Genomic DNA, 27297 nt, shown 5'->3' with positions numbered 1-27297 from the left:
TGCCATTGATAAGGATGTGTGGTATAATTTATTATTATCTGCATTACCCACGAGTTACATATGTAAATGTAGACTCTGCTTGACTAAAGTGTACTGAAGTGAATAGAACTAGAAAAAAAAAAAAGTGTGCCACCCATAAAAGTGGGTGCCAAGATTATAGTTAAGCTGTCAAATCAGTCTTTGTCAGGGTGCTGCTGCTGGCTGTGGGTTACTAGGAAGTATTGAAAGGGCTGTTTTTGGTACAAGAAAATTGTTAGAGGAATGGGAGCTCCAGTACTAAGAATCAGCCATTTCCAATGTGCAGTCTCTTAAGAAAACTCAATGTTGAAAGATCCATGAAATACTTAATGTAAACTTTACAAAGCATTTTATAGCTGACCAATAATTTAAGAATCACATGGAACAATTTCAGCTCCAAAGTGCTGGGAATTTGCCCTTGGGGACACTTTATTCCTGTTTAAATTAACAGGTGTTCAAAAAAAACCTCATAGTTTTATTTTTATCCTTAAAGTGAGTTGGAGCATTGCCCAAGCGTTTACTTCTCTGTTGAGCAGAAATGTCCAGCCTTTTAAAATTATTATTTTACGTTTCCTCTATTTTCTTTTTTTGGATACTTCCTTATTTGTCTTATAAAAATGACAATATTAGGTTTTTTTTAATTAAAGAAATTCTTTATAAAATTTTGAAAGTTAGTTTTGAGATATAGTTCACATTACCATATATAGCTCATCCATTTATTTATTTTTAAAATTATTTATTTATTTATTTAGCTGTGCTGGGTCTTAGTTGCGGTGTGCAGGATCTTTTAGTTGTGGGGTGCTGACTCTTAGTTGCGGCATGTGGGATCTAGGTCCCTGACAAGGGATCGAACCCAGGCCCCCTTCATTGGGAGCATAGAGTCTTAACCACTGGACCACCAGGGAGGTCCCTAGCTCATCCATTTAAAGTGTAAAAATTCACTGGTTTTTAGTATATTCACAAAGTTTTACAACCATCACTACAGTCTAATATTAGGACATTTTTATCACCTCTGTGACCATTATTTAGCAGTTGTTCCCGGTTTCTCCCCAAACTTCCTCAGATCCCTGACAACTGTTAATTTACTTTCTGACTCTATGGATTTGCCTATTCTGAAAATTGCATGTGAATGGAATTGTACAATATTTGGCTTTTATGACTGACTTCTTTCACCTAGCACGTTTTCAAGGTTCATCCATGTTGTAGTATGTGTCAGTACTTCATTCCTTTTTATGCAGTGTACCACATTTAACTCATCTATTTTTCAGTTGATGGTTGTTTAGGTTGTTTCCACTTTATGGCTGTTTTAAATAAATCATTTTCCAAAGAGGCTGCTGCATCTTATATTCCTACCAGCAGTGTATGTGGGTTCTAATTTATCCATATCCTCACCAATGCTTATTATTGTCTGTTTTTCTTTTTTTAAAATTATATCCACCCTAGTCTGTGAAGTGCTATCTCATTTAGGTTTTGATTTGCATTTTCCTAATAACTAATGATGTTGAGCATCTTTTCAGGTGCTTATTGTCCATTCATATCTTCTTTGGAGAAATGTCTGTTCAGATCCTTCACTCATTTCTAAGTTGGGTTGTTTTTTCAAAATTGAATATTAAGAGTTCTTTTTATATTCTAGATACTAGCTCTGTAAGATATGTGATTTGCAAATGTTTTCTCATTCTGTGAGTTATCTTTTCACTTTCATGACGGCATCATTTGCAACATAAAATTTTTAAAATTTTGATGTAGTCCAGTGTATCTATTTTTTCTTTCCTGGCTTGTGCTATATCTTGTGTCTAAAAAATGCTTTGTCCAACCCAAGGTTGTGAAGATTTAGTCCTGTGTTTTCTTCTAAGAGTTTCATAGTTTTAGCTCATACGTTTAGGTCTTTGGTCCATTTTTTGAGTTAATTTTTGTGTATGGTATAAGAAATAGGTCCAGCTTTATTCTTTTGCATTTGGGTATCTATCAGTAGTTCTAGCACTGTTGTTGAAAATACTGTTTTTTTTCTCCAGTGCATTAACTTGGCCCACTTGTCAGAAATTAATTGACCATAAATGTTAGTGTTTATTTCTGGGCTCTCAATTCTGTTAATTTTTAAAAATTGATCCTACATTGGAGGAATTATCCATCTGGGATTTAGACACAGTGGGACTGTTGGTCAGTGGGCTGGAGGTTGCAATTTGGGGACTGGTGACCAGTCAGTCTTAGATGGTTGGCTCATTTCTTCGTGTGGTCATGAGATTAAATATTTTCAGATTTCTAAATGTAGGTTTCACAGGGCTGTGGTAGATGTTGGAGGCATGAGAGATGGTTTTGTTTATACAAATCACAAAGTATAAATACTGTGTCAGTGGAAACTGGAGTCGTCCCTATATCACTGTTAAACTGTGCTTCTGAGTCATGGAGTTGTCAGGACTAAAGTACGCTTCCTTGCTGTATGCAGCACTAGCCAGCTCTTTATGTAATATTTTCATTTATTAAGCAATAACTTCATTAGAAAATGAATTTTAATTGGATTTTCCAAAACAGCTATTGTTTTTTGAAGGTGCTAATCCCTCTTTCCTTTTTTCTTTTCCACATTTAGTTTGGTGAGGCAGTTAAGAATGCTGACTTTATTTTATTTTATTTTTTTTCTGCGGTACGCGGGCCTCTCCCTGCTGTGGTCTCTCCCGTTGCGGAGCACAGGCTCCGGACGCGCAGGCTCAGCGGCCACGGCTCACGGGCCCAGCCGCTCCGCGGCATGTGGGATCTTCCCGGACCAGGGCACGAACCCGTGTCCCCTGCATCGGCAGGCGGACTCTCAACCACTGCGCCACCAGGGAAGCCCAGAATGCTGACTTTAAATCACACCTGGGTTTGGGCCCTGTCCTCACCCTTAATGAGCTGTGACCTTAGGCAACTTATTTCCTTGAGCCCAAGTTTCTCATTGCTGCACTGGGGATAATAACAAAAGTAAGTATCTCACAGGTTGGGAGAAACTGTCCACACGTAAGAGTCCATCCTCGCATTTGGGAGTAAGTGCTGCAGAAATGGGAGCAGTTGCCTTTGTTGTTGTTGTTTGTTTACATAGTTACAAAACACCCTCCTTCCACCCCCCAACAAAATCCTTTTGGAAAAAGCCGGCCAACAGAAATGCAAAGGGGAATAACTTTTTGGTTAGATGTGAGGTTTGGGTGATGGGGCTGAGGATGCTGAAGCTGCACATTGCTGGAGCAGGTGGAGCTGCCAGGAAGAAGGGAGCCCGTAGGTTCCTTGTCCTTTGAGAACAAGCTTCCACAGGTTCCTTGTGCGGTGGGAAGAGAGCTGGCAGCCGGGTAAATCTCCCTAAGCATCAGCTCCAGGTTTGCGTTTGAGGAAATGAGATGCTAGCTACTTTGGAGCTACTGGGTTCAGACCCCAGCCCTGTAAGCCTCTCAGCTTCCTTTTTGAGGGCGCTAAGAATAATATTGGTAACTAACATTGTTGTTCTAAGTGCTTTACTACATTTTCTGTCCTAACAATCCTATGATGTTGGAACTACTATTATCTCTATTTTGTAGATGAGGTGATTGAGGTGCAGAGCTGATAAGTAACCTTCTGTTGATGGGATGAGCATTTAATACAAGCTAATGTTGAACACTTACTATGTGCCAGGCACGTGGGCTGAGCACTTTACATGGCTGATCTCATGTCCTCCTTAAAGATGTCATCATTATCGCCTTGATATGGGGGAACAAGTAAGTCTGTTTGCGTTGCTCCACTGGCCAAGGGATTCCTACCTACATTAGGGAGCAAGTTTCTGTTGTTTGTTTACTTTTACTCTTGCTTAGTGTCGTCTTTTTTTTTTTTTCCCCTCCGGTACGCTGGCCTCTCACTGCTGTGGCCTCTCCCGTTGCGGAGCACAGGCTCCGGATGTGCAGGCTCAGCGGCCATGGCTCACGGGCCCAGCCGCTCCACGGCATGTGGGATCTTCCCGGACCGGGGCATGAACCCGTGTCCCCTGAATCAGCAGGCGGACTCTCAACCACTGCGCCACCAGGGAAGCCCTAGTGTTGTCTTAAACTGTGAATGTTTAATGTAGGTGACTTCAAATTCTTGTTTGTTTATATTGATCACTTTTCAGTTATTTGATAACTTCAAAGGTTGGTTGAAAAACTGTTTTGTTTTATGCAGTCTCTGAAGAGATGATCCCAAGAAGTTAAATTAAAAAAAGAAAAGTTTCTATGTGATATTTTGAGGGAAAGGGAGTCTTCTGAACTTACCATGAAATTTACTTTAAGTCTAAATGTAATTTTTGTTTTCTGTCTTTTGCTTATGTATCTTGTTGTATAAGTCGTTTGGAAGAGTTCAGAATGATCTTTTTATTTCTATTAGAAAGCGTGGGAGGTGTTCTAATGTTAGCAATGTGAAAAATGTGAATCATGGGACAGTTTAGAAATGGACATTTTGTGCAGTATCATAATGATTGAGAATGCAGGCAACCTGAATTTCTTTCCTTAACGTAATAGTGGAAAAAAGAAGGCGAATGATAAAAGGAGATTTGGATTGTAGTTCAGATTTTAGGCTTGCTGCAAAGTGCCAAACTCAGTTTCACTCTATTTTATGCTTAGTGTCTGTTTTTAAAGCTAGAGTCCAAAATAGTTGCTAGAAACTTTTAAACATCATCCCTCTCTGTAGACTATAATTTTATCCTGAGTGTATGCCAGTAACTCTTGATGGCTGCTCCATCCTAGAGATGGCACCATAAAGGTTTGGGTTTGAGTGTTAGGACCTGGCTGACTGAGTTCACATCTCAGGACCTTAGGAAAGTTGCCTCACTTCTGTCCACATCAGTTTTCTCATTTGTGAAAAAAATGGAATCGACATTCTTTTTTCCTTTTTCTCTCTTTTCTCCTTCTTTCCTCTACTTCTTCTTTTGTCTTTATATCACTCTTTCAAAGTCAGCATAACTTATAAATTTTTTCTCTGATTCTAAAAGTGGTACATTTTCATGCCAAAAAGTTAAGTAATACTTTCTCATTTGTGAAAAGATGGCAAAAATACCAGTGAAAAACTGGTAAATCATTATCTGCCTCACAGGATTGTGAGGATGAAATGAATCTATGTTAGGAATTTAGGGCCCTACCTGGCATCTAGAGAATACACAATACAATTTTCTATTCTTAAAAAAATTATTATTACTACACTGCTACCACAACTTAGAAAAAGAATAAACACTGCCAAATGTCTTTCAGAATGATACTTGATGCTGAAGGCCTTAGCTGTATTAAACTATAGCAAGCCTTTGGAATGGTGCTGAGTGAGGGCCAGTGAGGACGATGCATATCTAATGGGCCCTTCTGACTGCCTCAGGTCTTGTGTTCATTTAGGTGCTTTTGGGTCTTTCTTGAATTTATGTTTCTGTATGGGGGTGGGTGGAGGAGGCTTCAGAACAGTGTACTCCAGGTCTCCTGGGGATGTGGTGATGTAACAACAGTTTTCGGAATCCTGGTGGGCTTTGCAATCAGATTGAGGTTTCCTTATCTGTAAAATGGGGACTGTGATAGGGCTCATAGGGCTCTTCTGAAGATTAAATCAGGGAATTCCCTGGTGGTGCAGTGGTTAGGACTCTGCGCTTCCACTGCAGGGGGCACGGGTTCAATCCCTGGTTGGGGAACTAAGATCCCGCATGCCTTGCAGCAAAAAAAAAAAGATTAAATCAAAGAATGTCTTGAAAGCACCTTAGTGTAGTGCCTTGATACAGAGGAAGTGTTTAAGAAATGGTAGGTAACTATTATTTATAATGAGTACTGGGTAGAAGGATCTCCCGGGTTGCTTAAGACACTCCCAGTCTTTTTTTTTTGAAGACATTCCCAGCTTTAATTTTCTGTGTTTAAATGGCAAAACAGCATATAATTCTTTGGATTCTTTTTTTTTTTTTAGTTTTATTTCATTTTTTTTAACACCTTTATTAGAGTATAATTGCTTTACAATGGTGTGTTAGTTTCTGCTTTATAACAAAGTGAATCAGCTATACATATACATACATCTCCATATCTCCTCCTCCTTGCGTCTCCCTCCCACCTTCCCTATCCCACCCCTCTAAGCGGTCACGAAGCACCGAGCTGATCTCCCTGTGCTATGCAGCTGCTTCCCACTAGCTATTTTCCATTTGGTAGCGTATATAAGTCCATGCCACTCTCTCACTTCGTCCTGGCTTACCTGTCCCCTTCCCCCTGTCCTCAAGTCCATTCTCTGCATCTGTGTCTATTCCTGACTTCACTCTGTATGACAGTCTCTAGGTCCATCCACCTCACTACAAATAATTCAATTTTGTTTCTTTTCATGGCTGAGTAATATTCCATTGTATATATGTGCCACATCTTTATCCATTCATCTTTATCCATTCATCTGTCGACGGACACTTAGCTTGCTTCCATGTCCTGGCTATTGTAAATAGAGCTGCAATGAACATTGTGGTACACGACTCTTTTTGAATATTGCTGGGTCGTATGGTAGCTCTATTTGTAGTTTTTTAAGGAACCTCCATACTGTTCTCCATAGTGGCTGTATCAATTTACATTCCCACCAACAGTGCGGGAGAGTTCCCTTTTCTCCACACCCTCTCCAGCATTTATTGTTTGTAGATTTTTTGATGATGGCCATTCTGACTGGTGTGAGGTGATACCTCGTTTAGTTTTTTTGTTTTTTTTTAAAAGAGGACTCTTTTAAAAAAAATTTATTTATTTATTTATTTTATTTTTGGCTGTGTTGGGTCTTCGTTTCTGTGCGAGGACTCTCCCCAAGAGTGGCAAGCAGGGGCCACTCTTCATCGTGGTGCACGGGCCTCTCACTGTTGCGGCCTCTCTTGTTGCAGAGCACAGGCTCCAGACACAGCTCAGCAGTTGTGGCTCACAGGCCTAGTTGCTCCGCGGCATGTGGGATCTTCCCAGACTGGGGCTCGAACTCATGTCCCCTGCATTGGCAGGCAGATTCTCAACCACTGCGCCACCAGGGAAGCCCCCTCATTTAGTTTTGATTTGCATTTCTCTAATAATTAGTGATGTTTAGCATCCTTTCATGTGTTTGTTGTCAATCTGTATATCTTCTTTGGAGAAATGTCTATTTAAGTCTTCTGCCCACTTTTGGATTGGGTTGTTTGTTTTTTTGATATTGAGCTGCATGAGCTGCTTATGGTATTTCTTCCCTTCTGATATTTGATTTTGCCAAGGTTGTCTTGTTTTTTTAATGTACCCCAAGGGAATGAATTTTTCTTTTTCTTTTTTTTTTTTTTGTTTTGTTTTCTGGCCATATTGCGCGGCATGCGGGATTTTAGTTCCCCAACCAGGGATCGAACCCGTGCTCCCTGCAGTGGAAGCGCGGAGGCCTAACCACTGGACTGCCAGGGAATTCCTAGAATGAATTTTATAAATAAAATAGACAGCTAGATAGCAAGTCATAGCGTATGTGGAAGGTAGCAAATTAAATGGGTTTTGTACTTTTTTCCGGGTCGGAAGACTTCTACTCTTTTATTCTTCACTGATTAAAATTTTGCATAATTTTCTTTTAATTAAAAGAACTTGTTATGAAATTCATCCTAATGTTGAAAACCTGGAAAAATCAGGATAAGGTAAAGAACACAAAGATGATTTAAAAATCACAGCTCTGGTTAATATTTTAGTGTGTTTACTCTGTCTTTTCCCAGGGATGTGTCCATGAGCATTTTCCCATATTAAATTATTTAACGACATCTTTCTCAGGGACCGCATACTTGTCTGTCGCAGTCCCCTTATCTTGTCATATTGAAGCAGTGTTTGATCCCCCTGGAAACGTGCGTTCCTTATTTGCCATCCCTGAAGAGTCCTCCTGAGTGGAGAGCTCGGGAGCTTTCTGTGAGGGGTGTGAAATGTCTTCCTTAAACACACACCCGCACCTGCCATTGGCTTGTTCCAGACCCGTGGAAGAGGAGGCCCTGCCGCTGCAGAAGGAAAGCCCTCACCCTAGTTCCCTGAGCTTGGGTATAACATTGAAGGAGCCACAGATCACCTGGGAGCTTATTATTGAATAAGTACAGGTTCCAGTTCTGAGTGGTAGTTGGGGGCTGGGACCTGATGGGCTCCCAGCGATGCCTACACTGCTGGCCTGGGAGCCACACTTGGCACCTCGAGCTCGGGCACCTCAGAATTTGCTGAGCGCTCTCCGCTCTTGCTGTGAAGCAGTCTGTGCCTTAGTCTACTCTGGGCCCGTCTGTTTGGGGGCCTTCCTGCACTTCCTCTGTCCATCCCCTCATCCAAGCTCTTGTCCATAGTCCTGTGCTCTCACCACATCCCCACCAGATGCGCTCTTGTCACTCCAGCAGCTCTTGGCTTCCTGGGCCTCCGCCTCCTGCCACCACCAAGTCAGGTGCCAGGAAGGTTTCTTTGAGACTTCGACTTCATTGCTGCCCCCATCCCCTCAGCTTCCTGTGTGGGCGCTCAGGCCTTGTGCTGGCTGATTCCCTCTCTCTCCGTGGAGGGTCCTGCTTCAGAGGCACCCTCCGTCAGTCCTGCCCTGGCCCCAGCCTGGCATTTGCCCCACTTGGGCCCCTTGACCCTTGCATTTCCCTGGGGGGAAGGAAGGAGGGGCGAGACAGACCAGACTCCTGCTGGGAACCCTCTACTCTGTCTACCCCCAATCACTCCACCCAGCTGTCTTGAGAAACATCAGGTGTGACTGAACAAATCACAGTAATTCAGGTCCATTTCCTGAACCGCCTATGCCTTGGGCCTATTTACCTTGCAGCCCAATAACAGTTCATTGAGTAGGTGCGTCAGCCTGGCGTTTGGTTTTGATGCCGGGGTACTGTTCTTCCACAGTGTGGGCCAGTAGAAGGGCTCTATCTTCGTAGTTTTAAGTGGCAGAGGGAACACCACTCGCACTGGGGACGTGACTTCTTTCATTGAAAAGAATGCCCCCTGGGAGAACCTCCCTTAGACGCCCCTCCGCCCTCCTTGCTGGCACAGCCAGTGCTCTGGTGGATTAAAAATATGAAGGTGAAGGTTGGGGCGGGCGGGCTATATAAGAATATTTTCATTTCTGTTGATATTTTGATAGAAAAAAAATATGATTCATGGGCTCCTTCGTGTGTGGCCTCTGTTCCTTTTGCAGAGGTATTTTAAGAACATTAACAGGAAGCTTCTCAGGATGGGGGCGGGGTCGCAGGGGGGAGTTGCACGTGTGTGAGAGTTCTCTGCCAGCCGGTGCGATGAATAAAAGCAACCTCCCAAACCCTGTCACCTAGGGTTTGGTGCCAGCTGGCCTTGTCATGAGGCCCAGGTTCAGAAGAGGGCAGGCGGGTTGCTGATAAGATCCACTGGGCCCCTGGGCAGCTCTTCAACCAAAAAAGGCAGTTAACGCGGATATTTGCCTGGGGGAAGGGTACACACCTATTCATTCCTTCCTCTTCAAGCTACAAGTATGAGGAGGAGGTAAACTTCAGGGATGGAAGGAGAGGGGGCCTGGGAAGAAGGCTTCCTGAATCTTTGAGGGACTGAGGAAGGGCAGTGTCAACTGTGAGAAGGTGTTTTCTCAGCTGTAGGAAAACAGTGCAGCTGTTACTCCAGCTCTGAGAAAAGGCTGTGAGACCAGGACCTTTCATGTGGCCACCAGGCTTTCATGTGGAGAGATGGGTGAGGGCGACCCTGTAGGAGGGTCCCCGTGAGAACCAGGAGCTACTGCGGCCCTTTCTCCCTCCCTTCCCTGCCCCTGAGGGCTGGTGCCATACGGGTACGGGTTTTCCAAACCAGAGGCCTTTGACATTTCTCTTTCCAGTTTTTCTATTTATTTATGTGAAAACAGGTTTAAAACGTCACCTTCTATCAGGCATTTTGGGAATCCTAAAGAATAGGATTATATGAAATCCTGACTGCTGGAAAATCTAGGGCAGGAGGCGCGTGTGAGTCTGTCCTTGTACAGAACCACTGCAGCTAGTCTCACCTTCAGAGATAGCAAGCTTGTCACTTGTCAGGGGTCGGAGGTGTCTTGAGCAGTGGCCTCTTCCTGCAGCAGGGAGGGAGAGTGACCAGCAGTTGACCCTGCGGTTGTGTGAGGGATGCGGGGAGGGACTTGCCTGCTTCTCAGAAGTAGGGAGGGAGGCGCCTCAGGAGCTTGGGCACTTAGCAGCCATAGCCCGTAGCTTCCAGAGAGCTCAGTTTTGTGGCCACCCCAGGGCTGACTCATCGTGAGCCATAAAATGCCATCACTTTAACTGTGTTGTGATGGAAACCTTTCAAACTGTACTAGACACTTAGACACTTACTGCCTTCTTGCTTGAGTCGACAGAGCGTTGTTTAAACTACTTATGGTGCCATGTTTTAGTGGGTTTGCCTGTCTGTGAGTTGTTGCGCTATGGATGCAGAAGTGTGGGACGCACAGGCTGAGTTTTTAGCTCGTCCTGCCTCCAGACTGCTGAATTGTCTCAAATGGTGTGTTTTTTGCTGGTCCACTGATGCCCATCACTAGATTTGTTCTTCAGTCAAATAACCTAACCTTTCTGGGCCTCCGATTTCATATCAGGAAAATGAGGGGACTGGACTGGATCAGAGGTTTTCAACCTAGGTTCTGCGACATGTCCCAGTTTGGGTGGAATTTGGGGGAATGCCGAGTTTGATATAAATCGACTAGAATGTAAGCTTCGTGAAGGCAGCGACTGTACTACTAGCTCCTAGAACAGTGTCTGGTCACTAGTAAGCATTTGACAAATATGTGTTGTATGTATATATAAGAACATTTGTAGTGTTTTAGTGCATCCGTATGTTTTATACATTGGAGTTGCACATGGGATTTCACTTGGTAGGGAAAGGAGTGCACTGCTAACCCCTTGAAACTGCTGGCCCACCTGAGCTCTGAGGTCATGCCTGCTGGAACTGTCTGTGAAATGAGCCCATTTCTGTTCTCCTTCTCAGAGCACACTTGGATCTAGTTGGCTGTGTGACCTCCATCACCAGGCTTGGCAGCATCTGGGGACTGGGCTGGCGTAAAGCACCTCTTAGAAAGGGCTTGGCAGATTTCTTCATTGCGGCATAATCTCCACGACACAATCAAGCCAATTTTGGCCTTTGTGTTTCATTAACTGCTTGTTGATAAGCTATTAAGAAGTGGAACAAGCAGGATTTCCCCCCCTCTCTCATTTTGATGAGAAGCCTTAAAACTGACTTTTAAAAATGGTGTAAACCTAATGAGCACTTTTCTTCCCATCATCCTACACTTTTCCATTTTGAATTTCAAGGTTTTGTTTTCCTACAGCATTTTTTTTCTGGAACTTGCTTAACTCAACTTTCTCAGAACTGTTCTGCTGCAGGTATTTGTGGCTTCAGTGGGTGCAAATGAATGTTCTGATGGCCTTGCTTGTTCCTCAGTGGAAATAAAGAGGGCACGTGGGAAGTGCTTCCACACACATGATGACTTTTCCCCAAGTTGCTAGGATGCTTTCCTGGGTTTAGATCTCAGAAGTTTTATTTCTGAAAGTATTTTCCTTCAACAGATGCATTTATCATTCACATTAGGGCAGAAAAATGAAAGCATTGTTGTAAGTGAGGTAGTAATGATTTGATCCCATCCCCCTCCCATCTTTACCTCTTTCCATATCTACCTGATGGACTGAGGAGGGGGGCCTCTCTGGGGAGGAGGGACACGACTATTGATGATGTAGATGATAAGTACAGGTGGCTTTCTTGGGAAAGTGGGTGGGTACTCTGTATTAGGCTCTGTGCTGAGAGCTTTTCCTGAACTGACTCATTTAACCCTTACAACAACCCTGTGAAGTAGGTATTTTTTTTCCCATTTAACAATGAGATAATTGAAACCTGGAGAGGTAAAGAATTGGCCCGAGGCCGCTTAACCAGGCTGCATTGGAGCTTGGGTGTGAACCCAGACAGCCTGGCTCCATCGAGAAGGGGGGGAAGGCATTTGTCTGAGACGTTTCTGATCCTCTCCACTTGTGAGGGAGAAGAGGGGGGTTGCTACTGGTATATAGTGGGGAGAGGCCAAGGATGCTGCTAAACATGCCACAGTGCACAGGACAGCAACTCCCCCCACAAAGAATTACGGGGCTCCCAATGGTGCAGAGTTTGACAAACTTTGCTCTAAATGATCTGTCTCCCACGAGTGTTTCCGCTTTCTGGCAGTTCAACAGAAAACAGTTAGTTTACCTTTTAACCTTTAACCTTATAGAGTCTCTCCACCAACTTACTAAAGTATATCGAGTGTGGTACTTTTTAGAAGATGCATAAGCGGAGGGTGGTGTGAGGGAATGACTCAAAGAATCCAACTGCTGTCTGAGAACAGAGAACTCGATCAGCATTCTTTTGGTGCTGTAAGTAACCCTAACCTCGTGAGAAAGAGACTCCCAAACAAGGGGAACGGTTGTGTCCAGATTCGTTGTAACCCAAAAGCCAGTGCTGGCTTGGTGGGTGTTGATGACCTGTCCTTTGCCCGTTTCAGATTCGGTCCCAGTGGCTGTGGGTACTCAGTGCTCATGAAGGAAGGACACTGACCTTTGACGGTGCTTTTCATGGAAATGCTGTTGAAACCATCACGTTCTAGAATGTTGAAACCTGTGTGAGAAACCTCCTGTCCCAAACTCCTTTCCGACAATCCTCCAGAATCGTGTTGCGACAGTTATGGAAAAGATTGTGAAAACCTTGGAGCTTTAAGGGATTCTCTGAACTCAAAAGAGAAAAACTTAACCTGAAACGTAGGAAACACAAGAGCCAATTTCTGGGCCAGGCAAATACACAGCTTCTCGTTCAACTTGCACTCTTAGGTAGCCATTTAATTTTTCCTATTTCATTTTCATTTGCTTCAAATTCTACCAAGTAGAGGTTTATTTATAGCAATTAAACTCTAAAAAACATTATAAGGGTTAAAGAATTTTTAAATTGAGGTAAAAACAAAATTCACCATCTTAACCATACTTAAAAATACAGCACAGTAGAATTTTCTAGTTTTATGCCTCAGTTACAGTGATAGTTCACTCTGGCTGTTTTCTACCAATCACATAGCAGAAGTAGATCTCATTTACTCACTGGCTGATTCGTTTAGCAAATACTTGAGTGCTTACTACCTGTAAGGTAGAAGAGAAATGTCGTTTTGTTTTCTTCCAAAAGAGAAACTTGAAGTGTTTTTCTAATTACAAGATATGTGCTGGTTACAGAGAGTTCAGAAAATACTGAAAGCGTAGTTGCTCATAATCCTACAATTCTGTTAACTACCATTGACATACTTGTATATCCTTTTAGATTGTTTTTTGTGTTGTTATTGCAGATCTATGTCTTGTTATAACTTTACCCCAAATGCTATCATGCTCTATACTGTTGTGTTATTAACTATTTTCAGTTAATGCAGTGTGGACATCTTTCCATGGCGGTAACTTTTCCTGTATAATCATTTCAATGGGTGCATTGGATTCAATGATATGAATGCACCATTATGTCAGTGATCAGTACTCCTTCCAGTACAGAAAGGAGCATCCAGGTTCCTTTCTTCTAAACAACTCGTTACGTTAACGCAAGTTCGTGTGCCCGACACACAGTGAGGACAAACAAACCAAAACATCAGAGTTTGGAGCAGAGAAAGGTTTGTTGCAGGGCCACGCAAGGAGACGGGTGGCTCGTGCCCCCTCCAAAACCCCGAACTCCCTGAAGGGTTTCTGCAAAGCATTTTTAAGGCCAGGTGAGGGAAGGGGGTCACAGGGTATGTGATCAGCTTGTGCACAGTTCTCTGATTGGCTGATGGTGAGGTAACAGGCTGTGTCACAGGGGTTAACACTACCAGTCCTTAGGCACCAGTAGGTCTGGGGGCTATGTGCTCATGGTCATCAGGTAGTTAACGTCTTTCATTTGGTGGAGGTTTTCACATCTGCAAAGCAACTCAGGAATGTGCATTAGATACTGTTATCTAGGTACTTCAGAGAGGAGCTGAAGCAGAGGGTTTGGGGGAATGCCCCCTAGGGTCATATCACGGGTAGAAACAAGGTCTGTTTTTTATTGCTGCATTCCCAGGAATTAACATTGCACAAGTAGGTATGTAGTATAACTAACCATTAGTTGAGTGAATGAATGGCTTGGTTATTTCCATAGGATTAGGGCTAGGGCTTTTAAAGTGGGCTAGGGCTTGGGGGTGAGGCGGGGGGAGCTTGGTAATGGGAGTGGTTGAGCCGCTCTGGCAGGGCGCTAATAGAGGGCAGCCAGATCCACTGCAGCCAGAGGTTGCCAGGAGAGAGGAGGGACACACAGAGGGAGATGCCTTCTTCAGATACCTGTTGAATGCTTACTGTACCCCTGAGGGCAGGAGAGTAAAACTGCTTCCTCACTTGCTGCTTCCTTCCCACACAGCCAGTTTCCCTTCTGTAGGAAACCAAGGTTTCGGGCCAGTGTTGTCTGTCCAGTGCACGCTCTGTATATACCAGCAGTGAGTAGAGCAGAATGGCAAAGAGCCTACAGATTCAAATTGTGGCCCTACCACTCACCAGCTCTGCCCGGTGGGGTTGATATAACAGCTAATGATAAGTTGTAGTACCTTGCAAAGAGCAAGGGATTAATAAGTGTTAGCTATGGTTAGCTAATATTATTATGGATTAAGTAAGCTTTACTAGGTTCCCCTGTATTCTTTTGTGTGGGAGAAATCCACTGTAAGCTCCGAACAAACCAACTTACTAACACATGTATAATATGTGTTGAGGTTTCTCAAACACAGTCCTTTTGTGAATTAGCGACTACCTGCCACCTGTATTTCTTGTGCCGTAAGGTACGCCTTTATTGAGCAGAGGAGTTGCGTGTTCTTATTCTCCTAGCTTTCAAGTGGCATCATTCTCTCGGATAGCTACCGGTAAAGGGCCGCACATGGCACCGCGGTGGCGAGAGTTGCTATTTACCACTCCGTCTGCCTCCTGACTGTAGTGAGGAAAAAGGTCTGTATAAGCTCAGTGGGAAGCTGTTTCTGAGCATCTCGTGAGGAGAATGAGCTGCAAAATATTGGTTATGTAGTCCAGAATTTAAATAAATACTGCTATCAAAGTAGAATCGGGCTTCCCTGGTGGCACAGTGGTTGAGAGTCCACCTGCCGATGCAGGGGACGCGGGTTCGTGCCCCGGTCCGGGAAGATCCCACGTGCCGCAGAGCGGCTGGGCCCGTGAGCCATGGCCGCTGAGCCTGCGCGTCCGGAGCCTGTGCTCCGCAACGGGAGAGGCCACAGCAGTGAGAGGCCCGCGTACCGCAAAAAAAAAAAAAAAGTAGAATCAATTGTTCCTTACCTCTCTGCTGACCGCTGGTGATTCATAGATAATCCTAAAACCTCAAAGGAGAGGGAAGGAAAGTGGGCTGTGACATGGCATGAGTAGTAGTGTGTGTTACTGAAAGATGTGGAAATGGAAATTAAAAGACAGAGAGCACCGTTCACTTTAATAAAATATTCTGAACCTGGTTTTATGTCTTGTGTGTTTTTCTTCTGTTTCCTTGGTATTAACCCCCCCCTCCCCAGCTCGCACAGGAACCACCTGGGTTCTGCTTCCAGCAGCTTCAGCAAGTTCAGTTTTTTAGGAACTTCCTTACTGCTGCCCCGCCTCCTCACCATTTATTAAGGGACAATATTGTAATTATTGTAGGTAATAAACAATCTCTTAGGTCTTTCCTCAGTTCTGCTAGGGCTCCTGCATTTCCAAGTCAGGAAAAGGGACTGAATGAAGGTCCGGGTCAGATTTGAAGCAATCTTTCCTTTTGCAGTTTGAACTTAGTTTTGACGTGCGAAAGCCAACTAGGCTGTCCAGAGCTCTCGAGGAATAAGTCTGAATGAATGAATGTTTTCCACTTTGCTGAGGGATTTACACTCCCCCAAACTAAAGCATTGGAACTGAAAAAAATGTGATCCGTGTTTGGGGTGATTCTTGCGACAGAAGTGTCCTGCACAACTTGTTTGCCTTCCTAAGTGGAACGAAGGGAACCCGAGTTAATGGGGTGCCTGAGCCATTATGATGAATGTGAGTTATCTGACTGCCGCGGGAGCTGAACATCGCAGAATGTAGCCCAGGAAGCAGTGGAGTGATGCTCATAGAACCCATGTCTGCTTGAAGAGCTTTTGACTGCTCCACTTTTTAATTCTTCTCTTTCTTATCGATTTTTCTCTCTTTCTTCGTGTTTTGGGTTTAACCCAGTGTGCTTGCCTCTTGCAGGTCATTTTTCAACATCTAAGAACTTGTGGATGGTAGGGATCAATCAGATCACCTCTTACAGGAATGACCAGACTGTAGCATGGGTGCCACCATGCACCGGGTGCTCATTGGTCCTTGCATTTTCCCTGTGGATTGAGACATTCAGCCTTAGAACCTACCTCAAGACCGCCACTGCCAATGAGTTGAGCATCAGATGAAACCTGTTTACCTATCATCTGTCATCTGCCTAGGCTCCTTCAATGTGCAAGTGAGGAAAACCAAGACCCAGAGCTGCACAGAGTTAGAATCCAGGCCTTCTGGTTCTCAGACCTGTACTCTTCCCACCAGTGGGCTTAAGCGAGGCTCTTGGAACTGTGAAAAAAAGACCTGAGGGAGGAAGAGGGGAACTCTCACAAGATACATGGGCATGTGTTTGTGCTGATTCTATGACATCTCTTTGGCTTTCTTCCTGATTCTTTGCTATTTCCAATTGGTGATGTTGTCAGCAGGGAATTCTAGGTAATAAAGGAATTGTGCTTTTTAGTTTAACAAAAGAACCCGGAAGTTACTACCAGCCCTAGCTCATGTTTCGCTTCTGTGATCACTTCCTCACATGCCTGGCATCAGTCCTTAGAAGAACTCAGCCCAAGGCCAGTGGGGAGGACAAGGAGAGAGACTGTGTATTTATTTACTGTGGTTGTGGTGGTGTGTGTATGTGTGTGTGTGCGCGCGCGCGCGTGCGAGGGCACGCACCTTAGACAGGAGAAGAAAAGTAACACTAAGGGGGAGGCCCAACTCCAGGGAGCAGCAAGAGGCTGGCTAATCCTTTCATTTGGACTCTGCCCCAGCAAGGACAAAGCACCTTCTATTTAGAAAAGCCTTTGCTATTCATGCTGTTGCTCTTTCAAAAGAAGTTAGATAGAGGGTGTGAACGGCTCTTTGAAATTTTTCTTTTGTATATTTGGGGGAGGGAAAGTTTCTTCAGAAAGAAAGAAATCACACAAGTCAATACCACATTGCAAATACTTCTATATCATTATCTTGAAACTTAGTTACTTTTCTTAAATAGTCCGTTTTCTTTTTCTAATCATGAGAGTAATACATGCACATGGTAAAAACCCAGACAGGAGAGAACAGTGACACGTGGCTGTCTTAGTTTCCTCCCCACATCTAGGCCCACTCATCTAGGCCCAGGTGATCGATGTTAGCGGTCTTTGTGTCCACACACACATTCCCCACGTACAGATATGCATACGTATAAATATCTGGGCATACTGGCTGTCTTAGTTTGCTGGAGCTGTCATAAGCCAAGTACCACAGACCAGGTAGTGTAAACAACAGAAATTTAATTTCTCACAGATCTGGGAGCTAGAAGTCCGAGATTAAGGAGGCTTCTCTCCTTAACTTGTAGATGGCTGTCTTCTCCCTGTGTCTTCACATGGTCTTCTTTCTGTGTGTCTCTGTGTCCTAATCTCTTCTTACAAGGACACCAGTCATATTGGATTAGGGTCCACCCCAGTGACCTTATTGAATCTTAACTACCTCTTTAAGGGCCGTCTGTCTAAATAAAGTCATGTTTGGAGATACAGGGGGTTAGGACTTCCAACATATGACTGGAGGGGCGGGGTCAGGGACACAGTTCAGCCCATAACACTGACTTATTCTTTTAAACTATGTCCTATTGTATGGATAGTCCATAATTCATTTATTCCGCCCCTGTGTAGCTGGAGAATAAGACCTTTTTAATGCTTTTAAAAAAAAAAAATTTTATTTATCTTTGGCTACGTTCGTCTTCATTGCCGTGAGCAGGCTTTCTCTAGTTGCGGCGAGCAGGGCTACTCTTCATTGCGGTGCGCAGGCTTCTCTTTGTGGTGGCTTCTCTTGTTGAGGAACATAGGTTCTAGGCGTGCAGGCTTCAGTAGTTGTGGCACATGGGCTCAATAGTTGTGGCGCACGGGCTTAGTTGCTCTGCGGCATGTGGGATCTTCCCAGATCAGGGATCGAACCCGTGTCCCCTGCATTGGCAGGCGGATTCTTAACCACTGCGCCACCAGGGAAGTCCCTGTTTTTATGCTTTTTAACGAACAACCTTATACCTAAATCTCTGTGCCCTTGTGTAAGTATACCTGCAGGATGAACTTCTAGAAGAATTGCAAGCATCATCCTCCCAAAAGATTGTCTTGGGTCCCTCTTGAATGTATACTGATTTCTTGTGGAAAAAGATTGTGTGCAGTATCTACAAATTAAAGCCCTTAATAATGAACTCTTTGTGATACAGTGTGGGTGTGAGAAATTCAGAGTGCAGCACATGACTTGTGCCCTTGGCCCTGTGGAGTGGGATTGCCAGCCCTTTTGTATGAGGAATGTTGCTGTTATGACTTTATCATATATTATTCAATCAACATTTATTGAGCCGTTTATGGGCACTGTTTTGTTCATATGTTGTTTGTTTTTTGATAGACTTTATTTTTAAGAGATATTTTAGGTTCACAGCAAAATTGAGAGAAAGGTACAGAGATTTCCAGTATACCCTCTGCCCCTACACACGCAGTTTTCCGCATTATTCACATCCTCGACTGAGTGGTACATTTGTTACAACCAGTGAACCTACATGGACACATCATTATTATTTAAAGTCCATAGTTTACATTAGGGTTCACTCTTGGTGTTGTACATTCTACCTTTATTTTTTATACCTTGACTTGTTCAATAAAATGTTTAGGTCCTGGGCTTCCCTGGTGGCGCGGTGGTTGGGAGTCCGCCTGCCGATGCGGGGAGCGCGGGTTCGTGCCCCGGTCCGGGAAGATCCCGCTTGCCGTAGAGCGGCTGGGCCCGTGAACCATGGCCGCTGAGCCTGCGCGTCCGGAGCCTGTGCTCCGCAACGGGAGAGACCACAGCAGTGCGAAGCCCGCGTACCAAAAAAAAGAGTAAAAAAAAAATAAAATAAAAAAATAAAATGTTTAGGTCCTCTGGAGTTGGGGGTAACAAGACAGAGGCGCTTCTCTCCAAGCTTGTGACAGCCCCAGAAGTTAGGTTGGCCAGGAGTTGCTTTCTCCAGTTTTGAGGGTGAAGAGTAGGGGAGTGACATGCTCGCAGTAATAAAGCTCTAAGTGGCAAGGAATAAAAGGTAAACCCATTTTATTCTAAATTATGCTCTTCCGGAAAGAAGTAGTAAGTCAGCAGGGCTGTGAGATTTTCCTCACTGCTAACACAACATTGCTTGTGTGGATGCTGTTTTGAATTTCCACTTCCATATCAGCGTTTAGCTTAAGATAATGCACTTGTACTAGGGTATTGGTGATTGGCATAGTTTGTTTTCATATATAACTTTTAGGCTAGTAGAGAAGTGCTCTTTGATACTAATATTAGGCATGTGTGTATGTATGTACACTTGTCTGTATATATGTATACACGCATATAAATATCATAGCACTATATGTAGGGTGAAAGTGAAAAATAAGGAGAGTTTAAAAAATTAGCTCCATACAATGACACATGACTTTAATGACAGAGTAGGATTAAACCAATGTGATTTTCTCTTCACGTTTTCCATGATCACATTCCTCTGTCACTATTTGTCTTTAAATGACCAATTAGGCTGACATTATGTCTGTATGTGTTCATTTTTCCCCTCTGTGGAGATAGTAAGTGTAAATGTTGGTTCTACTATGGGTAAGTTCTCTCATGGGATGTATCAACTGCTTCTAAATATTTCTTTTTCCAGATAGGATAAATATTTGATCACATTTGAAATACAGTAAAACTGGTTATCTAAGACCATAGAGCTTAAAGAGTTAGCAACCGATGAATGAGGCAGTTTGGAAAGAATTTGGCAGGCAGAGGAGGAGGGAGGCCGGTCTGGGCCAGAAGCCAGCTAAGCCAGTGGGAGCGGAGAAGAGGGGGCAGGGGAGGGAGAGGAAGGAAAAACTGGGGTATATGAGTGGAAAGGGATCAATAAAATCAGGAACAGAGAATATGGATGAGTGAACTGTAAAGGAACGTGGCCTGTAAGAACACCACACAGGCAGCCGTGTTAGGATCCCACTAGTGTGATCTGTTAGCTCAGCCCGATAGAATAGCTTGTCTTGCAAAGCAGTAGCCCAGCCTTCTGGGGCAAGAAGAGTCTTGAGAAAAATGGCTTAGAAAACTGAATGTAAGATGGAGAGAGTACATTAAGAAATTTTAAGTAATGAAATAGTACAGAATGACAAAGGGCTCCAACAATGGCGGTTCCATGAAGTAGATGAAATATCTTGGGAAATGCGTATGTTTCCAAGATCCGTCCTAACGTCATTATGATTATAACCTGTTGTGGTCTTACACCTGTGATCTCTTCTTACTGTAAGTGATGTTTATAGTGTAGCCTTCTAATTGCTGCTTGTTTTGAAGCCATGCAAAGCTCTGAACTTCCTGCTAAATCATTATCAAGAGATTGCATTGTTAGGTTTTATATATAGTGTTAATACATGTAGGTTTGGTTGTTATTCATGGTTTATGGTAATCTCTTTTGTATTATTCCCTATTTGCTAAACGGATATCCCTCCCTAACACCAGGTATGTCTGATTAGGTTGTCCAAGAGACCACCAAGTACACTAAGTACTGTTAGCACCCTCACTTTAAAAAACGAGGAGTCTGAGTCTTGAAAATGCTCATAGCTGGTAGGTGGCAGAGCCAGGCCCCAAACCCAGGCTTACTAAAGATCTAGTTTCCTTTTAGGGCAGTGAAAATACTCTGATACATAATGTTGCATATATGTCATTATACATTTATCTAAACCTGTTCAATATACGACACCGAGAGTGAACCCAAAATGTACCGTTCTGGTGACTGATATTGATAATGGGGGAGGCTATACATGTGTAGGAGTAGGGGGCATATGGAAAATCTCTGTGCCTTCCCCTCAGTTTTATTGTGAACCTAAAACTACTCTAAAAAAACAAACTCTTTAAGAAGAAGAAAAAAATTAACACCAGACCCAAACCTGAAAACTTAATACCCTATTTAATATTCTCAAAATTATGTCCGGTTGCATTGACCAGTAAAGCCCTATCCTGCCCCACTCATTAGCATAAAGCCTACCCTTAGGGGCGTGAAGCTGTGGTCAACAACACACGTGTAAGAGGCAACTGTGCCTTTTGTGCTTCAAGTTACCTCCTCCTTTTATTTTATTTTTTTTTTTTTGCGGTACGCGGGCCTCTCACTGTTGCAGCCTCTCCCGTTGCGGAGCACAGGCTCCGGACGCGCAGGCTCAGCGGCCATGGCTCACGGGCGTAGCCGCTCCTTGGCATGTGGGATCTTCCCGGACCGGGGCACGAACCCGTGTCCCCTGCATTGGCAGGCGGACTCTCAACCACTGAGCCACCAGGGAAGCCCTTGGCTCATGGATTTTGACAGGTCCCTTTCTTGGGCCCAACTTCTTGGTATTCCTGTCCTTCCCACTTCACTTCGTCACTTCGTCCTTTTTCTAGTTCTTGGCTTCTTCTCTTGCTCTTCCCTGATTGGTTTTTGTCTAAGAGTGATCACAGTGCTTCAGGTGAAGCGTGCCTTTTCTGTTTAAGTATTGGGCATCTCCCAAGCCATCATGTTTATTAAAGGCAATGTCAGACCAATTCTGGCAAAAACTCTGTTCACGCACTCAACTGTTCACACATATCCTATGGTCAGGACGCCTTGGAAGAACGGTAGCTCACCTGCAGAGGTCTGGGGTAAGCAGGTTTGTGAAGGAGAGGCTCCAAGAGGTTGTTTTGTGTTCCTTTCCTAGTTGGCCTGCTGCTGTGGGAATGCTGGCTGCTCCTACTGCTGTGGCTGCTGCCCCAAGATCCGCCAGTCCCGGAGCACCCGCTTCATGTACGCGCTCTACTTCATCCTGGTCGTCATCATTTGCTGCATCATGATGTCCAACACCGTGGCCAACGAGATGAGGGAGCATGTAAGTCAGCCCCTTCAACTCTTCCTACTCCTGATGAACGGTTGATGAGGGTGTGTGGGAAACATTCAGTTGAGAGGATGCGGCCCACCCACCCCAGGGTGGTTTAGGGTTATACCCGCTCTCCCTAAACTTCCCTGAAGCCTCTTCAGTGCTTTCCTTCCAAGTGGGCGAACCCTTCACCATCTCTATCTTTAGTAGAAGGACAGATGCCATCTGATGCTTTTGGTGGAGAAGATTGTGTATGTTGTCTTGGCCTCATTTTGGGTTTTGTTTGTTTGTTTTTTTTTTCCTTTTTGGCCATGCCATATGGCATGCGGAATCTTGGTTCCCTGATCTTGGTTCCCTAACCAGGGATCAAACCCACGCCCCCTGCAGTGGAAGCATGGAGTCTTAGCCACTGGACCGCCAGGGAAGTCCCATCTTAGCCTTGTTGATGGCCGTTCCTGATTAGATGTGTAGTCTTTTCTTATAGACTTCTGTACTTTTCCCTTGTCCTAAGGCTGTCTGCCAGTGTCTCTAGTAGCAGCTGTTATATATAAACGCTTAATGTGGCCAGTATGGTAAAGCCTACATAATCCCACAGATAATGAGGAGTGGGCTATTGGGCAAGTTTTACTTTTCTGGACATGTCACTTGTGAGGTGGATGTCTCCAGGGGTGAGGGATGGATTTGCTTCCAGCCATTTCCTGGGCAGTATCTACAAAGGTATCCCTGGTACGTGATGCTGATAGAGACACATATAGGGCCTTTTTCTGGAATTTCCTCATAGTAGGCCTGATTATGGGGGGAGGTGTTGGGGGTTCTGAGGGAGCCCAATAAATAACACCATCCTTCCCCTCTGAGGTTTTGAACAAATTGACAAAAAAGACTACAGTGTCAGCGGGTAGATGTCAAACATCACCTTTATCCCCCCAGAAGTTGATGTTAGACATTGTGACTCGTATCTGCAAGGAAGTGGTCTTCCTACTACTGAACCCCAAAATGAGTCAGACTTAACCCATCTGGGGACCCCACCTGAACCAGGGAGCACTTCCTCTGCAGGGGCACAGTTTGCTGGGAAGAGCTGCAGGAGTGTTCTCTGGGGGCAGCTCTCCTCGGAGGAAAAGTGGGAGAAGAAAGGCTAGCCAGCCAGACCCCATTTGCCCCACAGCCTTAGTGCTGAGCACTGCATCTTCCTGGGGCCAGCAGAGTGAGGAGGGGGCAAGGTCAGGGCAGTGCCCTACTGGAAGCACGGAGATGGCATCGCCAGGAGCAACTCCTGAGGAAGTGTTTGTTCTCCCCAACCTTATGCTGAAACTGCAGACTGTTTTAAATGCACTCAAGGGCTTCAGAACAACCATGGTTTTAGAAGCACTTTTTATATTCTTATCCGTTAAAGTAATCCCTTTGAAGCTTTCTGTTGGGTAATGCTTTTATAACTGTGGTGGTATGATCTGGAATATACTGGAACTAATGTGAAAACTTGGGAAATTTAGATTCTCCTCTGATTGCTTTAAACAGTGGATCTCTGTTCAGTAAGCCCCTGCAGTGGGAGCCATGGGTCATTCAAACTTGAGAGAAAAGGAGCTTCTAACCCAGAGACAGGTATAAAGTCTTCTGAGGCTTAAAACCAGGTAGAAGTTGTGTCTTATGAGAGGATGCATGAAGTGCTGTGGAAGTTTGGAGGCAGGGAGACCAAGGGCTAAGTCTGCCTTGTTCATCTACACCAGGACCTACTCCATCTCGGTGGAGTTTTCCACTCTTCTCTTCTTCTTAACTTGGTTTAATTTTTTTTTTTTTTTTTTTTGCGGTACGCGGGCCTCTCACTGTTGTGGCCTCTCCCGTTGCGGAGCACAGGCTCCGGGCGCGCAGGCTCAGCGGCATCTACACCAGGACCTACTCCATCTCGGTGGAGTTTTCCACTCTTCTCTTCTTCTTAACTTGGTTTAATTTTTTTTTTTTTTTTTTTTGCGGTACGCGGGCCTCTCACTGTTGTGGCCTCTCCCGTTGCGGAGCACGGCTCCGGATGTGCAGGCTCAGCGGCCATGGCTCACGGGCTCAGCCGCTCCACGGCATGTGGGATCTTCCCGGACCAGGGCACGAACCCGTGTCCCCTGCATCGGCAGGCGGACTCTCAACCACTGCACCACCAGGGAAGCCCCATTATAGATTCTTGAGTAGGAGGCTGTTGTCATAGAAACAAGCCGAGATTCTTAGGGAGGTGAGCCCAGCAATGGTGTGTGTACAGTGTGACTTGGGGTCAGAGCAGAGGGAAGGAGGAAGGGAGGGAGAGAGGGAAGGAGCAACCTTGAGGCCTCACAGAGGCTCTTGTAAATGTTTCTATGCCTGTCCCCTGAAGGTACTTATTTGAAAATGGTTTGGCTGGGCTTCCTGAATAGGGAATGAGGCCCCTGTGGCCGAAACCAACACTTTACCATCTCTAAGGCCTCACAGGGGGCCAGCCAGCTGGTCACCAAGTCAGCTTGTTTCTGGGCCTATAGAATAGAGGCTGGCCTCACCATCAGGCGGTGCTTGAGGGCGGGCGCTGAAAGGTCCCTTGGGGGATGCACACTGGGCTTCTGCTGCAGTCCTCCCTCCTCGTTGGCCTGGGGAAATGGTTGAGGGTGTGACAGGAAGAGGGGAAGCACATATCCTTGTAACAGCCCAGATGGGAGAGCGGAATTGCCTCCTACCCGGCATCCTTGCCTTCCTGAGCAGTGGCCAGGGCTCCATCCCGAGCCACGTGGCCTTTGGTGTGCGGATTTTGAACACAAGGCGGCGCCTTTTCAGTTGTTTTCAGTTTTTGCCTTGGCTTCCCAATGCGGCCTGTGTTGTAGTTTGAGCGAGAGGGAACTGCAAAGAGCTGCTGGGCCAGACTTCGTCCCGCCTCTTCTCTCTCGGGAAACTCCTCTTTCCCGTGAGAACTTTGGCTCTGCTGTGCTGGTTGAATGGGATGCGATTTCTGTCTTGTTCTGGAGCATTTTTCCCATCTCAAAACATACCAGCCATTTTATTGCAGGTCATTCTTGTCAGTGACCATGTAATTCACGCAGGAACAGTCTTGAGATATTTGATGCTTGTGGGGATTAAAAATCCATTTTAGAATGTAGAACAGCAACCACAAAATGGGCGAGAGGTTTAAGCCTCCTGACCGGCACCACTAAATCCAGGTGTAACTTCTGTGTGGAGACCAATGATGACACTTTGAGTTTGGGCGTCCTAGGAAGCTGCGTGGGCATTTGGGGAGGGAGGAGAAAGGAAGGCTCTTCTTGTTTCCTGTGGGACAGGAGCCCCTAAGACTAAGCCTGCATTGGAAAAGGGAGGACAGGGCATCTATGTGGCCCTCAGGGCTTCTTCCCTGTGAGCTGTGTGCCAGGCTGAGGGAAGAAGAGCCCTAAAGGTTCCTGAGTGGAAGAATCCATTTTCTCCATCCTGCATTCCACTTGGCGCCCAGGCTGCTCTGAGTCATTGACATGGGTGGTAGGTAGTACCTGAATCTTTGCGTTTTGTTTTGTTTTGTTTTTTTCTTCCAGGACCAAAACATGTCTTCCACATTGTGGAAGACATGTTTGTGTTGTTGTTTTAGTGTGTTTCTTTGCTTGAAATTTAAATCTTGAAGAATCATTCCTTGTGTTGAGAGGAGAAGCCCCTATGATGTTTGTTTTTGATAGCAATCTTTTTTTGTTCCTTCGGTTGTTTTAAAAGGTGTTAACGTTTTGTTTGTACTCTTACTGAATCTCTTTTGGAGACATGGTTTGCCTTATTCATTATTTTCTGCTGGTGGGTTTGGGTCAGTTTTCCTCTGAGTGAGTAAGAATGTGGAAATTGAACCATTCCTATGATTGGATGAGAAGAGCTTTTCGGTTCTTTTCAGCACAGGATGATAATGTTGCAGGGTAGAGTGGGCTTCAAAGGAGGGTTGGACGAGATCTGACAGGACCCAGAGGTGAGGGGGGCTGAGGGCTGCAGTCTCCTCAGTGTCTTAAAAGCAGCTTCTGAATTCCATTCTTTCCCTGGACTTAATGAAAACCAACTCTTGATGGTAGAACCCCTGATGCCCCAGCCTCCCCGACTAGCCAGTGACACACCCAGAGACTTCAGGTGCGCCTGGAAATCTACTAGCTCAGGCATTGTTAAGTTGGCTTACAGGCTCTTGTTTGGCCAGCAGATTTTTCTTTTTTTAATGTGCATTTGGCTGCCTGCGGAAGGGGCTAGCATGCTGTAGCTCGCCACAGGCCCCATCACTGGATGTTTACTTACATCAGGTTCCATACATTTACCCTTACTTCTTGCCCCCCAAGAATAGCATTTGGATTTGAAACTCCTGAAATAGCTTAAACTCTTTGAGTTCACGAGTTTCTGAAAAGGCTGTAAATGTCAGAACGGACACCAGACTTCTTACCCACCCCTGACGGTGAGCAGTAGGGAGGCTGCTGAATGTGCTCGAGTGGTCTTTGCAGATCTTCACGTACAGCTCCAGGCCGGGGCCCAAGAAGCCCGTCTCTGCCGTAACTCGTCTACCCTTGGCACGCTGGAATCTGGCATTTTTATCCAAGTAACTATTTAGAAATTGTTCTGGTCACTTTGGTCCACTGGACTCAATGGATCACTCAGTTTCAGGACTAAGTGGAGGTGGGATGCTGATTGGCTCTAAATCTGCCCCTCCTTCAGTTACATTCCCAAGTTACAGTCATCACCTCCCCCCACCCCTTTAAAAAAATCTTAAGTAGGTATTCTACTCGCGATTTCTACAGTTATCATGAAGTCCAAAATTTGCCAGGGAAGGGGAACAGGGATGGATGTTGAGGCTGCCAACTGTGGATTTAGGCCCCTGGAACAGAGGTAGCAGGATGGGCTTAAAGGACTTTTCTCTATTTATTCAGAAAATCCAGTCTCTCTCAACACATTCCCTAGAGGTGATATATAGATTAGCTTTGGTCTGTATTTCTCGGTCATTTTCACTGTTCTTTAGAAGGAGAAGGAGATGTGGTAATGGGAAATTCATGTATATTAGCTGTATTAACATAAGATTATGTGGAAGTAGATGGATGAAAATGAAATAAAGGAGGACTGTTTGTAGCCAGGCTCGTTCCGAGGCCATATCCACATCTGGTTATCCACCTCCCACCCCCAACCCCCGAGTGTAGTGGTCATCTCCTGGCCTGAGCCGTTCTCCTTTGCCTGCTTTCCCTGAGCCGTGCTTTCATTTCCGGCTTTGGTTATTCCTAA

The 27297-nt window shown here is 44.9% G+C and overlaps 1 protein-coding gene across 3 annotated transcripts in view; it reads left to right on the top strand.

Annotated features, from left to right (window-relative positions):
- Positions 1 to 27297, top strand: part of SERINC5 (serine incorporator 5) — an 86699-nt gene that overhangs the window by 16076 nt on the left and 43326 nt on the right. The window contains exons 1-3 of one of the 3 annotated variants that reach the window (XM_055086640.1): positions 12313 to 12328; positions 12457 to 12778; positions 21922 to 22089. In XM_055086640.1, the coding sequence (XP_054942615.1) occupies positions 22006 to 22089 (84 nt within the window). In that variant the 5' untranslated portion in view covers positions 12313 to 12328; positions 12457 to 12778; positions 21922 to 22005. Of the gene's footprint in view, positions 1 to 12312; positions 12329 to 12456; positions 12779 to 21921; positions 22090 to 27297 lie in introns of those variants that run through there. The other 2 variants (XM_055086639.1, XM_007111451.4) reach the window with 2 other exon arrangements.

Source organism: Physeter macrocephalus, chromosome 8 (assembly GCF_002837175.3).
Source record: "Physeter macrocephalus isolate SW-GA chromosome 8, ASM283717v5, whole genome shotgun sequence".
NCBI classification, from domain to species: domain Eukaryota; kingdom Metazoa; phylum Chordata; class Mammalia; order Artiodactyla; family Physeteridae; genus Physeter; species Physeter macrocephalus.
This window is presented reverse-complemented; position numbering and strand designations above follow the sequence as displayed.